Genomic DNA, 16,396 nt, shown 5'->3' on the forward strand with positions numbered 1-16,396 from the left:
CAATGGAGAGAAATTACATGGAAACGAAGTCTCACATTCAAAGTACATTCCTTTGAACATCCTTCTTGCATTAAGTTTTCTAATCTTACACAAATTTAAAGAATAACTTCCGCTTATGGAAACATTTCCATATTCTCGTTTTGACTATCACTTCTGAACAAGAGTTACCTCTTTTCAGAATATGTCAATATGGTCCTTCCAAAATTAACACTATACTTCCAACTGTCCATGAGCAACCAATCTTTGGTAAGCCTTATATTGTCCTCGACAATTGCTTAATCATTTTAGTCATATACAGTTCTGGTCCTTTTTCCCTCTTAATACCTTAGGCATTTGGAAAATTCAGAACACATAGAAATATTATAGCATATGCAATCGATCCTATACCCGAAGCATATGGGATACGATTCATGATGTCTCACATAAAGACATGATCCTAGACCAGTCTTTTGCTATAATTTTTTCTATTAGCCATGTTCTCAAAATTCAGACTATGAAGAGGGATTTCGTAATCATAATCGAATATTGAGAACGTAATTAATATTTCCATGTATAGAATTTCCTTATGTTGAACCATTCCAGCATAACATTCATATATATACTTGACTAAATTTGATTAAAATCTCAATTTAAGCTTTTAGAATTGGAATGAAGTATAATTTCCTCTCCCTTAATTATAGCAAAACAACTTTTCAAACCCTGCAACTTTGCAAATTGAAACTTTTGTTTTATATAATTAACATTGCTAACTTGCAACACTTAACATAATAACCATGCTCCCAGTAACATGATAATTATATTCTTATCAGCATAACACTTATGCTCCCACTAGCTTTGACACGTATCCAGAAATCAGCTGGACTTCTAGAAATCAATACTTTCTTGACTTTCATTACCAAACTTTAGGTTTCTGATACGAGATGCTTCGATAAGACTTTATCTAAGCTTCCCAAAATCATACACCTTTCCTTATATAGCTCACATGTGTGTCTAAACAATTTTAGAACTATGAAAAGGGATGCCGTAATCATAGTCTCAAATGTTTAGACCTTTGCCATTGCTCACAATTCGAATTATGAAAAGGGATGTCGTAATCATAATTGAATTTGAGAATGAAAATATCACAATTTCTATCTGCTTAAAATCTACTTAGTGAAAGCGTTTCCTCACCATCATTTTCATGAATCGAAGAGAAACCTTATGACACTTAGATTTTATGGTGTATGTGTTTCTATCTGTGTGAATTTGTCAAAACCATAATCATAAGACAAGGTTAGTGACAAATCCAAACTCATATGGACTGAACTTGTTCAATCTTAACTTCTTGCCACTTGGTAGCACAAGGGCCTACCATGACTTCCAAGTTGTCATGCAAACAATTGAGAACTCATAGAACTCACATTCGTGGTCAACTTTAACTGGAATGGGCACAAAAACAAGAATATGTCAACACGATAGGTTAAAAACCTCAAGTCGTGTGCTAGTGATAAACAACAGGTTTTATTCTTGATTAGTTCTTGAGACCCTTTTCAAGATCATTAAGACTCCCACTGACCTCTTGACATATAAGATTCTCTTGTCAAGAACCATTCCTTGACAAAGCAAATATTCAAGAGTTAGTGTGGATTCTTATCAAGACAAACACTTCACACAATTGGCCTTAGTTGGTCTTTTTTTTATCCAAAACATCACAACTCACCAATTTCAAATGTACAAGAGTAGAAAACATTTTACTCTACATTTGATAAGTGTTTTAAACCTTCTTAACATTATGTCACTCGAGTTACAATCTTGGAGTATGACTCTAAGACTTGTTTTGGAACGAAGTATGACTCATCTTCTTGATTTAACCATTTCAACAATTCACGATTCCTCTTCTTAGCCAAATAAATGCACTAAGATGTCCTTAGAGGATCAATTATGATATGGTTTTTCATAATCATTAAGATGATCATAAAACATGATAGTGAAGTACTCTCCCACCTTATCAGATTGGAGAAACTTTTATCTTTCTGCCTAATTTGATTATTCTCATTCGTCCTGCCATACATTGAAACTTTTCCAATGTTTCAGAATTATACTTAAACTTGTAAGCACAACCATATTTACTAAACTTTAGTAAATTATGACGAATAGCCTTATCGTTCTTTGTGGTGGACCTGATCAGCGCACGACCAAGTGTACCCGATCTCCTAGTCCTTCACTTGACTCACATATACATGCAAACAAGGAATTAGTCTTAATTTCCCAAATATGAAAATTCTCATTCATCATACAATACAAGTTGCATGATCCCAAGTTTCTATCCAACTGAAACTTGGTTGATGAGAATCTTTCCTTATTTGGTAAATTATGACACTACCACAAACGAAAGAATCAAATCTATTTTCCAATATTGCTATCAATGGAAACATGTAAACAACAATTTTCACAAATGCCATTGTAAGGATACTTAAAATAAATAAAATTAAAAATTTTTCTTTTATTTAAAAAATTGAGGAAAAACTTATCCTTACAATGCAAACACATATGAAAATTATGTCGTTATCTATTCCTAAGCAATCTATCATAACTCTTAAGCAGCAGCTCAAAATTTTGATCTTCGAATCATGCGATCAAAATCCATCTTCGCGATCAGATTCAACATACTCTTCTTCTAAGCTTCCTCTCCTTTTTCGATTCAACAAAACATAAAAATGCGACCTAGTCACATCATGTAATAAGAATCTCCAAATAGGAACTTAATAGAGTTAGATAGCGGACTTTACCTGAAGCATAGTCGAACTTTTGACTTTTACCATCCTAGTGAACTTTCACGTAAATAAGGCAGCTTCGCAACCAATGCCCCTTCCTTTGGTAATGGTACATGGGACTATCTCAGACTTAGCCTTTCTCTTTACCATTTGGTCAATCGGGTTGACTATGGTCGATCCCTTTCCATTGGGAAGACAAGACTTTTCTGGACTTCCAATGTTCCCATTGTCAATGTCCATGAAAGTTTGGGAAGTAGATCTTCCAATCAAATTTGCTTTACCAGTGCACCAAATCATTGCTGATTCAGCAGCAACAAGCAAATAGGTAAGATCGATAAGGTTCATGTCATGATCTGTCACATAGTAGTCCTTAATGAACTCACTATATGACTCGAAAAGCGATTGAAGAACCCAGTCAATAGTCAACTTCCTTGAGACTTTGACACCCAACTCTCCCAGCTTGTCAATATGAGACTTCATCTCCAAGATGTGAGTACATATAGACACTGCTTGCCAATAGGGATTGAGTGACCTTGAACTATTCAAGAACTTGTGGGTTAGGGAGAGGAATTGGAGGAGGTGAAGTATGATTTCCAGTCCCATTAATGCTCAACAATGGGATTAATATTTCACCTTGATCGCTATTTGGGATATCATCTTCATTAGGAAAGCTTTATCCAAAAGGATAAGGAAGACCATAGTTGTCATAACTATACATCTATGAGGGAGAAATTCAAGTTTAGTTGATTAAGTCCTTAATATAACACCCAATATGAAATATTAAGGCTAGGACCCAACAAAATATTTTATAACTTGGAAGAGGGATGCCGTAATCCAAGCTACAAAATATTTGAAGGTAGGTAAATGACGATTTACCAATTTCCACCATGAAAAACGAAATTTAACATTAGGTTTTAAATGAATTGAAACTCCTAGATCTTTTGAGATTCATTGAACTATTCAATGGCATGTTTAAATCTCGATTGTGCCCTTCAAGTTTGTGACTGGGATGCCGAGGATCACAAACAATGAGTGAATAACCATGCAAATTAACTTGGTACACTTAATGTTACAACCACCTAATCAATGTGCCGGTTAACCACACAGCTCCATTGATCTATGATTAACATCAAGATACACTTTGCGACACATTGTCAGTCCCAGATTAGTGTGTCGGTTAACCACACACACTCCACTAACGAATTAACAAGGTGCAAAGTGCAATTTTATGGGTTAGCACCAAATTAACATTTTCCTAAATTAACTAAGATTGGGAATTTAATAAAGTTTAGTTACATTATATTTATCATTATACTTTTAATGAAGGGAGAATTAATGTCCTGTCCTACCCGTTCGGCTAATGACCCTCCACCAGTCAAGGAAGCGGTAGGTGAGAGTGGACACCCATTAAACTATCATTTTATAGGCAGTAACCTTATACCCCCTTATAGATCGGCTTCGTGAATGAGGCCTACTAACGGTAAGACTAGCTTGTCTGATACATACATATATATATATATATATATATATATATATATATATATATATATATATATATATATATATATATATATATATATATATATATATATATATATATATACCCTTATAGATCGGCTTCGTGAATGAGGCCTATTAACGGTAAGACTGACTTGTCTGATACACACACACACACATATATATATATATATATATATATATATATATATATATATATATATATAAGTATTAACTTTTAATATTATAATAGTATAAGGGTGTATTTTACACATTTAAAATACTTGGTGATTTAATCTATTAATTAAAGACTAAACTGCACAAATGGTCCCTGTGGTTTACTCAAAATTGTCACTTTGGTCCAAAAAGGTTTGGACTAGCACCAGAGGTCCAAAGTTTTCATTTTGTTTTTCTGATTTTCAGATTTAAAAAAATAAAAAATAAAATAAAATAAAAATAAATCTCTCTCTCTCTCTCTCTCTCTCTCTCTCTATCCCCCACTATTTCTCCTTCATTCTTCATTTGTTCTTCAAGGTTCTTAAGAACCCCTCATCGTCGACTCCACCACCTTCGTCGCCCTCAGTCACCACCGCCTTCAGCCACCACCTGTCATGGACCACCATCTTGCCGTCGTCATCCATATGTAAACCCTTTCTCCGATCTCGTCGCCGTCGTTTATATCTATAAACCTTCGTTTTTTCGGCGATCTGAAAAACTCCGTTGCAACTCGACGAAGCTCTAGATCTGTAAATTATCGTTCTTCCGGCGAGCCTCGTCTATCTCCATGTTTCTCTGCTTTCTTCATCAGCAAACCCTAGCGATTTGGTGACGACGTTCCAGAGAAGATTAAGGGCGGCGACGAGTTAGGGTTTTCAGAAAACCCTAAGCGGCTATTCTTATTTCAGCGCCGCTAGCATCCACTGAAAACCCTAGCTCTGTCATCTTCATCAGGAAACCCTAGCGCTGGTATGTGTTGTATGACGCCCTTACCTTCGTGTTTCCAAATCCGACGAGAAAAAAGAGAAAGAGGGTGACGAACAGATCAGGTGATGAACATATCTGCTGGTTAATTTCTTTTTCTTATTTTTTCGCAGATTTGGTGTTGCTGGTGGTTTGGCGATCATTTTGTGTTGATGACAGTCAATGGTGTTTCAATGGTGGTGTGATGATCTGATGGAGAAAATGATGGGTTGTAGGGTCGGTGGTGGCTAATGGTGGGTAGTGTAGGCTGTGATGGATAAATGAGGGTGGTGATAGATGATGAAAGGTCCAGTTGAGGTTGAAGGTTGGTGAAGGTGATGAATGGTGAGGGTGGTAAAACGGTGTTGGGTCCATGTTCGGATTATGAAGGGAGTGAGGATGAGGGGTGGCTGAAGATGGACGGTGGTGTATTCGACGATGAGGGGTTCTTGAGAACCATGAAGAACAAATGAAGAGGGAAGAAGAGAGAGAGAGAGAGAGAGAGAGAGAGAGAGAGAGAGATTTATTTTTATTTTTTATTAATTTAAGAGAGAGAGAGAGAGAGAAAGAGAGAAAGAGAGAGAGAGAGAGAGAGAGAGAGAGAGAGATTTTTTTTTTTTTTTTTTTTTTAAATCTGAAAATCAGAAGAACAAATAAGAAAAAAAGATCATATAAACAGGGGCAAATCCGTCATTTTGAAAAAAATCAGAACAGATTGGACCAAACAAGCAACAAAATGAAAACTTTGGACCTCTGGTGCTAGTCCAAACCTTTTTGGACCAAAGTGGCAATTTTCAGCAAACCACAGGGACCATGCAGTTTAGTCTTAATTAAACTATACACTTAATTTAATTAAACTTAAACCGTGTCATTATGGAGTTATTAACTTTCTTTTAATTAGACACTTTAATTAATTTAATAAAGTCCATAAGGTTTGAATTTTAAAATTCTAGGGTTTGGAATTAAAGTAATCATGAGAGAGACTTTACAAATTCCAAACCTTGAGGGCAAGTTTTGAAACTTGTCAAAACTTTTCAAATCCATAACTTATGAGTTTAAAGTGGTTTAATGAAAAAACTCTTCAAGTTCCATAACTTGAGGACAAGTTATGGAAGACTTTAAATCATTTAAGAAAATAAGACTCTTCATTTTCATAACCTATGGAACTTTATGAGTTTTAAAATTCTTGAATGAGACTTTTAATGTAACTTGAGGACAAGTTACAAAGCTCATATCAAGAATATTTTAGATCAAATTTTGAACAATAACTATTATCATACAACTTTCTATTGATCAAAAACAAACTCATAAATTAAGATAATTAATATCAAACAAATTTTAAGAAATTAGCCTAATCATATAAACTAATACAAGTCTTGAAATTTGACAATTATCTTTTATTTGGATGAGGATGATGATTACCATAGCAACAAAATCAAACTTTATGAACAAAAATATTTTCTGGTAATAATCCTAATCCAAAATGGCCAAAAAAACTCGAATTTTTTCTTTTTTTGCTGAACAGTCACCACCTCGTGGTAATTTTTACCACCTCGTGGTGAACAGTCAGATCCAAAAAACCAATTTTTTCTTGCATAAAAAACAATAAGCATCAAGTATAATAGAAACCAACCCTAGGCTCTGATACCACTGATGGGTTTTAGTATACTACATCCTATGGTGGATATACAACCCTAAAAGCTTTGGATCTATGTTTTCTCTAATTATACATGCAATATTGTTTCCAAAGCTTTAAGCCTACAACTAGCATACAAATTATATAAACAACATAAAATACTAGTTAGGAGGTTACCTCTTTATTTAGCTTGTAGAACATGTTGTATTTGGCCTTTAAGAACTTAGCACCAATAGTATGAAATGCCTCAAATGGAATCACAACACACCATGGACAAAGGATGTCATTTTGAGAGAGAATCTTCATCCACCAAAACCTTCCATATACTCCAAGAACTAGTAGTCACGATTTTGGCTATGGAGTAACATATTTATATGTGGGATTCCAAAGGTCATGGGTTAACCCTAACCCAAACCCATGGGTTTATGATCCATGGTTCATGTGGCCCAACTCTTTATGTATTCATACATAAACTTAGTCCAACATGGATCATAAGCCCAACATATAAATATAACTAATTTACACAGTTAGTCCCCATTGATTTAATTAGTCTCTTTTGATCACTAAATTAATTCCAAACTAATTCTTGATCAATACTAATTAAATCATATGATTTCATATTAATATATTAGAACTTATAATATATTAATAAACCATATATAACCTCTTCTCAAAAGTCCATCCTAACAAGTTGTCATGATGATATGCAACCCAAATGGACCATGCTACTCTCGGGTCAAGTACATACCAATTATAGTTATGGGCTTAGACACCTAATCCAGCAGTTAAGGCTCCATCCATCAGGGTACATGCAGAAAACCGCACTTTGCTACCCTCAGGTCAATAGGAGATCTCGAAGACTCCTTCCATATTTTCGATCCAACGAGTTAGACCGATGACTCCCTCATTTCCGTAAAAGTTCTTTGGTTTGCAATTGATGAAGTCATTGTATGAACAAGTCCTTTGAGGTTCTTCAGGATTTGAGTTGAGAGTGCTTCCGAGTCCGTTCCTGAGCCCATTCACTTCCACGATAGGTCTTCCAGAGTCCAGGTTCCTAGCAGTTACCAATGCGATTGAGAGGCGTTCAGATATAAGTTGTTCCAATTCTGCAGTGGTTTGGGAAGCCCTAACTTAGGGGTGGTGGCATTGGTGTGTTAGAAGATGGTGTTTCTGCTACTGGGTTCATTGCTGGATTTGTTTGACTCTTTTTGGGATGCCCAACTTTTTGTTGTGGAGTTGGTACACCTGGGTTTAAACTAGTACTCTTTCTTGGCGGCATATTAACGTCTTATAACAGTCAGTAAGTTTGCGATGTTAGTGTTAGTCATTTTAAGATTTTTATTTTGAACGGTTATTTTTGTTTGTAACTTTTTCATAGCAATTATTGTTCACAAAATGGTTCATATGATAGGTCGACAAGGTTTTGAAACTAAATACATCATATATTTCATTTTAAACATTAGTATTCGTTTACATCGGTCCGTACTTGTACAAAATGTAAAGACCTAAGTTTTAGGGGTACAAAAGCCCTAAATTTTTCTATAGTACAAGTGAAACAAACAAAACTAACATATGCTCAAATAACCTAACATATTCAAAGGGTTACTCAAAATTTGCAAGTTTAACAACTTGCCCTGCTAAAACCCGATACTTCTTATCACCAGAAATTCATCCATTGGGCCACCGCATTAGACAACTCGGTGTGCCTTGCAAGCAGTTCTGTGTGGTCTGCTGCGAGAGCTGCATGCCTTTCTTCGAGTGTTTCATGGCTTTCTTCGAGTGCTACATGCCTTTCTTCTATTCCATGTGAGAGAGAGAGAGAGTAATATCGTTTTGATTCTCCATAGCAGTCATCCTTGCATTGCAGTTTATCTAGTTGCTATGGTGCTAGTTCATCCTTTGGTGGAGGTTATCAAGCTTAATCTGATATTGTTCTTGCTGTCTCTCCATACGAGCAATTCTTCCTCTTGTATGTGCTACCTGTCCCTGCATGGTGCTTAGTTCATCACTGATGTGCCAGACTTGTCCATGCAAGCGGGTATTTTCTTCGAATAGGAAAGACAAGTCGTCAATGTCCACAGAAGATTGAGGTGTCGTTCCCGACGCTTGACCTTTCTCGAAAGTCCCCGCGGCCTTCCTTTCGGATATCCACTTGTTCACCTTGTTTCTCTCCCAGGCAGGTCGATCTACTCTCTTTTGGGTGTAGGAAAACCTCTTGCTTTGCCTCAACGTTGTGGGTCTTCGATCTGGGATTGATATCCTGGCAGTTTTCCTGGGACATCGACTTGGAGCTGTAGTGAAAGAGTGAATTGGGGTGGATGGAGGTGTGATAGATGATTTTGATTAAGTTATCATGATCACTTCGTCATTATCTTCCTCATCCATATCTTCCTTGGGATCCTCTTCCATGTCCTCCTCAGGATCTTCCTCGATCTCGATCTCATCATGCTGCATTGGTGCCTCCTCGATTGGTGGGATAGGGTTGTATGCCACAGGGAGCTCGGGGTACTATGGATCTCCAAGGATTACAGGAAGCATGGGTTGGTTTGCTGGGGGTTGAACCAACATCCATAGTTCGTCCATATAAAATGGATTTTAAAGAAAATATTATAATCCAAGGTACATCGATAAACATAAAATTATTATACTTATATATTATTTGGTTCTATCAGTTATTCATGTCTGTTGACTGGTTTTAGTTTCCTTAAAATTCCAAGTTTTTAGTTTATCAATTATTTCATTTAGGTTGGATAATGCACAAGGCTCGATCATAATAAAACTTAGGTGCGCAAGTTAGGTCTAGTTGTGATAAAGCCTATGTATTATGAAACCTATTTGATTGATTGATCTAAATTATTGTGTTTTAAGTTTTTATATAATTCGTTATACACATAGATGAGTTTTTATAAAATAAATAAATATTCATTTATGTTTAATAAAACTATATTTTTTTAATTTTTGTAGGATAGCGGTATATCTATGTCTATTAGAGTAAGCCTTAGACTATAGTTGTATTTTTAGGAAAATACTTAGTTCTCTATAGTCGTTAGCTCTGATACCAATCTGTCACACCTCGACCGACGGCGGAAACGCCGGGGTTGCGACGTTTACAATTGGAACCACAGTCAACCACATATATCGAACATTCATAAATTAATATATTACGAACTTTGGTTTTTTAAACATTACTACAATATAGTAATTATTCAAATACGAAACATTAAAATAGACCAAATTCATAATAATAAAGGGAACTACAATCTCCTTAAAACCGATGGTTTACCTCCAACTTCTTAGTTACCTGAGAATACACATTTAAAATACGTTAACAAAATTTGTTGGTGAGTTCCACAGGTTTTGACTCCGTGAATTTTGTATAAGATAGACAGATAAAATTTGGAGTATTTGCAAAAAAAATGTTTAATCCTAGAATGTTACTGGTGTAATTATCATGGATTGTACAATTGTAAACCGATCTAATTATTTATGTTAATTTACTTACAATACATAAGTGATGACCAACATCTTTTCATGAGTTGCAATATAAAATATTTATTTTATTTAAATAAATAAATCATCACTTTATGCTACATACAACCTTGCCGAAGTTTGTATAAGTATTTATGTATTCAGGATTTTGTGGAGTAAATAACCGATCTATGACTTGTTCAAGCCTCAGCGAAGCACAAAAAGGTGCTTCTTGTCCCAACGACGCTTTATCAACGTCGTGATAAAACAATAAGATAAAGAAAACAAGAAGTTATCGTCTGATTTGTCTCGTCATACGAAGGTTTTAGCTAGCAACCACACAGACGGGGGTGTCAACCCGTATAGATCTATACACACCGTTCTTCGCTCACAAAAGATTAACGGTTATAACATAGGACTTTACTAAGTTGGTTTTCTTAGTTTGATGAATAAGAGACTCCCCCAACAATCCCAAGTTTAGTTACCGTTCTACTATTGACGATATTTGGAAACATAATATCGTACGCTTACCAACTTTAAAGGAAAGTTAATACCGTTTCCCTAACATTATAATGTCTTGATCATAAGAAAGATAATGTACATATTATTATTAACGAATAATAACCCTTTTTAAAATTTATTATCGGGTATAAACATAACCGTAAATGTATTTATATAGTTTTGCTAAAGCCTAGTTTATGTCCTGGCATAATTATAAATATATATAGTGGTATGTTAATATATTCACTTTTATTCATAAAACACCCACGGGTCCTGAGGATTCAAATGCCCAGGACAAACTGGAAAAAAAAGGCCATAAGCCCTACCGTGTAACGACTAAGAATAAATAAACTATTTTTTAAAAACGACTATAAACTTTATAGCAATAAACAAAGCAAAAACATAGTATTTTAATGAGTAATTGCATATTGTAACAGCTAACCGACGATCCGTGAAGCTCTCCTAGCATTCTTGATAGCAAATTGGTTGATCAACTCATCGTACTCTATACTCTCTAAGATTTCGTTATCAATAGATATCGTGGCCAAACCGCTAAGTCTTTGTTGGTTCATTGTTGAGCGTAAGTAAGACTTCAACAACTTCAATTTCAAAAAACTCCTTTCTGCAGATGCCACTGTTACTGGAATAGTCAACAATATTCTATATACAATGTTTGAATTTGGGAAATAATCAAGTTCTTTCAAAAACTTCAAAACATCTATAGGGTTGCTAAATTCATTGGTGTCCAATGTCTCAAATAATTTCAAGTCTGTATAAAGTTCCTCGGCATCAATATCCGATCTTTCTTCAAACTTGAGTGCTTTTTCAAGACAATGACAAGAGGACTTAAGATCTTTATCTTCCATTCCCTTCAAATTATGTGGAAATAAAAAACCAAATAATTTGTCATACTCTTTGAATTTTTCAAATCTTGTCTCAAGAGAAGAACTAGCTTGATCAACAATGTATAAGAAATAATTGACTCTAAAATTCTCTTCGGCTGTAAATGAAACTTCTTCGCTACTTGAACTCTCATCAAACCTTCTTTTCCTTTGAATCAAACGCTTTTGTGGAAATATTGGATCGATACCCAATTAAATAGCAATCTCCTTAGCTTCAATAATCGCTTTTGAAAAACCAGTTTCTCTATATCTTTGAAGTACTCAATCAATTTGTTTATTTCTTTAATAGCATTATCAACATGCACATCCTTTGACTATAACTTTTTACTCACAATATTCACATGGTTTAATACTTGATACCAGATAACTGTTGATACCAAAAATTCAAAGTCACCAAGTTCTTTTTCTGCCAATGAAGTTGCTTAACTTGCAACTGCAACATCATTATCCTTTTCTCCAACTTCAAGTAAAGCTTCTCGTACATCAACAAGTTGCAGTTTAATAGCCTTTACACTCTCAACCCGACTTTCCCAACGAGTTTGACACATTGACTTAAGACTCGAAGCTTTAACATTATCTTTCAAAATTTCCCACCTCTTAGTAGAATTTACAAAGATAGTATAAATACATTGGATGAGTCCAAAATAGTTCTTTCCTTTAACGCACTTGTTAGACATATCACATAATGTTAGATTAAGAGAATGGCAACCACAAGGAGTGTAAAATGCTCTAGGATTTAGATCTAAAAATCTCTTTTGCACTCCTTGGTGCTTTCCATTCATGTTTGCTCCATTATCATAGCCTTGACCATGCATATCATCAATTTCAAGACCAAGAGACTTTAACTCCTTAAGTGTAATATCAAATAGTCCTTTTCCGGTGGTGTCATCAACATTCAAAATACCTAAAAAGGGCTCCTCCACAGTAACAGAATTATATGATAACTTTAAATACCTCACTATTATAGTCATCTGTTCTTGGTGACTTGAATCGGGAGTACAATCAAGTATGATTGAGTAGTACTTTGCTTCCTTTATCTTCTTGATAAGTTCTTTTTTAATTTCTTGAGCTATCAAAATTATTAGTTTGTTTTGGATCGTGTGCCCAAGATAATGCACATGAAGTTCGTCACTTGTGATCCGCCGCACATGCTCTTTGATAACCGGATCAAACTCTTCCAACATTTCAATGACACCCAAAAAATTTCCATTATCTATTAAGTACAATTAACAAATAAGAAGTGGAATCAGTCATAATAATTAACAAAAAGGTATTTGGTGGAATTGGATAAAAAAAATATACAATTTATAATTACCTTTATCATACAACTTTTCATTTGATCCACGAAATGCTAAATTATGTTTAGCAAGAAACTTCACTACTGCAATGATTCTCAAAAGGACTTGTTTCCAGTAATCTCTTTCTTTCTTGAATTGCTCGTATTGAACTTTATCAATTGTTTCGTTCAAGTTCAATCGTTTACGCATATCAAACCACTTATTCCTATTTGTAAGATGATCCAAGGAAGTTCCATGTTCTTTATCTCTAGTGGTAACATGGTGCCAATCTGAATAACCTTCATCACCCAATTTACCTTTAGAAATCCCTTTTCTAAACATTTTACAACAGAAACAAAATACCCTGTCAAGCTCTTTCGAATATACTAGCCACTCTCTATCACACTTCTCCAAATTTGGTAAAGTTCTTGTATATAATGCTGCAGAAAATCGTCTACCATTTTTATCGTAGGGACCATACATAATACTAGTATCTCTTTTAGGACATCTCTCGACCAAAAGTTTTATCTCCTCATGATTAAGTTTTTCCCACCTTCTTGGATCACATTTATCAACAAGCTCTTTAACGGGCTCTACCTCTTCTGTCTCTTCTACTACTACTACTACATGCTCTTGCTCTTCATGATCTTTAACATGCTCTTCAACGTGCTCTTCAACATGGTCTTCAACGTGCTCTTCAACATGCTCTTCAATAGGTTTTATATGGATAAACTTATCTAGAGAACCAACTTCAGCCTTTCTCTTTTCTTCATCAAGTTTTCTCTTTTTACGTTTTTGAAAGTCGGATGGTTATTTAGACTTCATCACTACAAGTTCAATAGTTTCAAACTTTCAACTTTCAACATTCAAGTTACATCAACCGATAAACATAATTGATAATCTCATAATCTAATTTCAATTTCCAATAAAAAGTTAACACTTAACTTATTCTAATTTCTCATAATATGATTTCTGCTTTCAACATACATTAACATATTCTAATTTCTCAATTATCAAAATCTTATTTCTTATTTCAACATTCAGTTTTTGATAAATTATAATATTATTAATCTTATTATGTGATTCAGATCCAAGTTCATTAGTTCAACTGTTCAACATTTAGAAAAAGTAGAAAATATTCAAGTTCATTATTAATCTGATAAGTGTTTTTACATATGGAATCTTTCGTGTTAACTCTCCCTCCAAGTTTATTTCCCTCCCATGATATTGACTACAACAGAATTCCTCCACGGTTTGGATTTGATCCCAAATCAGATGACTATAAAGTTGTTAAGTTTACACGAGATCCCCAACCACCCTTATCTCCATATCCAACACTTGAAATCGATGTTGGTACAGAAACTGTTGATTACAAAGTTGAGGTGTATAGCATGAGAAAGGGTATCTGGCAGTTAGTCCCTCATAGGTTTCCATCACATATCAAAATCTTAAGGACTATGCATTATAATGAATTTTGTGTAGATGGTCAATGATAACATTCTGAGCCTTGATTTTTGATAATATATAATCTGGTAACATTCACATTCAATTAATCATAAGTATTATTAAGTAATTCACTAATTCTGATAAGTTGTTTCTGAAAAGTGTGCAGTGACAAAACTTAAAGAATGATCGATTGGAAGTGGATTCTGGAACAAAAAAAAAAAGAAAAATAACGACTGATAAATTGAAAATACCGCTGTTGCCCTTTAAGCCTTTTGATTTCTGAAATCTGAATGAATAAAGAATACTCTATAATAGCAAAAAAAACTCAATCGTCCCTTCCTCACACTCTCTGCACGCTGCTGTTCGCTCACTCCTTGTCGCTCACGCTCACGATCACATAAAACCGGACAGCATTCTGCCTATGTGGATCGCTGGAGTTGGACTTCTAATGAAAGCTGGGCCTAAATCTGATTTAATTTTTTATTACATATAATATAAGTAAAAAAAATTGGGCCCTGAAAATAAAAGGCCCTGTGCAGAGGTCCTTCTTGCCCCCCTTATCACCGGCACTGCACGTGATTATATCGTGTCAATTTATAGTAATAGCACATACATCTATATATATTGGACTTCGTTTTACAAAATGAATCCTATAGGTTTCCATTTCTTTTAATTCCCCTAAACTGTATATGAATAATCTATGTTCATTTCATGACCAATAGGATATATGGACCCTTAACTAACATCCATTTGTGTAAGGAGTTTAGAGTTATTTATTTTATACGCCAATGATCTATGCACTTGAAAATAATAATAATAATAATAATAATAATAATAATAATAATAATACATGTATATCTTTATAAATCATTTCATGTAAATTCTAACATGAACTAAATTATGGTATTTCTTTGTGACGTGTTTGAGAATACAGTTTCAAATATTAGCATAAAATGGAATATAAACCCAAGTATAACATAAAATGCAAATAAACTTAAATATGTGTTAATAAGTTTAAATAGAATAATTTGTCATGTGTATTCTCCCGCAGAAATTATTTAAAAGATAAAATGGGGCTGTAGATACTCACTTTTGTCGCGTGACAGTATTTGGTTCGAGGAAGTCGGGATGTTTCCGGTTCCACCGAGGCTTGAGATTTGAATGCTTTTTGGGTGGTCTTAATACATAAATTAATAATAACTTAGACATCCATTACGTTTTATTTTAGTTACTACATGTTAGTTTTATGATAGAAAAAGAAACATAATAATCAAGAATTTACCTAGTTCCTTCTTGGGTTCACGATGAGTCACCAAAAAGGGGTTGAAAGGTGATGGAGTTGGAATGTAATATTTGGGAGGGTTTGTTGGAAAACGATGGAAAGGAATGAGGGATGGATGGTCGATATTTATAGAAGAGGAAAGAAGTAGGATTGCTATAATACCTCAATAGATTTGATTTAAATTTTACGAATTGCTTCAATTGATTTAGTTACATGTAAGTCATTAACGAACTAGTCTAGTTTGAGACTTGAGTTTTAAAATGAATTTAGTTTAATAATAGGAGACAAATGCCATCTGCGTACGTGAGTCTATGGAGTTAGAAGATTTAGGTAGATAACTTGATGTGTCTCTTTGCAAATTTCTCAGCACATGTGTAGGGGTATGAGAATTTTAATGTGTCAGGTGCCTTATACATTATTCCTTGTCCTTTATATATATATATATATATATATATATATATATATATATATATATATATATATATATATATATATATATATATATATATATATATATTCTCACGTATTTTGTAGCTTAATATTTATACAATAATATATCATTTATCATTATTGTATGTTTAATTGTTCGTAATATATATTCCTATTAGATTTTATACATGTTTGAGATTGGTAATTTTATGTATAATTATGTATTTGTAAACGAATAATAATAA

The 16,396-nt window shown here is 34.1% G+C and overlaps 1 protein-coding gene across 1 annotated transcript; it reads right to left on the reverse strand.

Moving 5' to 3' along the window:
* Positions 1-11,252: 11,252 nt before the first annotated feature.
* Positions 11,253-13,860, reverse strand: LOC145112088 (uncharacterized). The gene is made up of 5 exons (XM_079048303.1): positions 13,845-13,860; positions 13,033-13,761; positions 12,149-12,930; positions 11,954-12,031; positions 11,253-11,684 (listed from the first exon to the last, which is right to left on the reverse strand). Exons 1-5 carry the CDS (start codon positions 13,858-13,860, stop codon positions 11,253-11,255), a joined length of 2,037 nt encoding a protein of 678 aa, XP_078904429.1.
* Between the last annotated feature and the right edge of the window lie 2,536 nt (positions 13,861-16,396).

Source organism: Lactuca virosa, chromosome 5 (genome assembly GCF_052849685.1).
Source record: "Lactuca virosa cultivar CGN04683 chromosome 5, Lactuca_virosa_CGN04683_v6, whole genome shotgun sequence".
In the NCBI taxonomy this organism is placed as follows: Eukaryota; Viridiplantae; Streptophyta; class Magnoliopsida; order Asterales; family Asteraceae; genus Lactuca; species Lactuca virosa.

Bases quoted from the DNA above. Each gene is read 5' to 3' on its own strand.
- LOC145112088 (XM_079048303.1), bottom strand. The intron at 12,931-13,032 runs GTAATTATAAAT...TGTACTTAATAG, and splicing joins TGAAAAGTTGTATGATAAAG to ATAATGGAAATTTTTTGGGT. The intron at 12,032-12,148 runs GCAAGTTAAGCA...AAAAAGTTATAG, and splicing joins AGGATAATGATGTTGCAGTT to TCAAAGGATGTGCATGTTGA.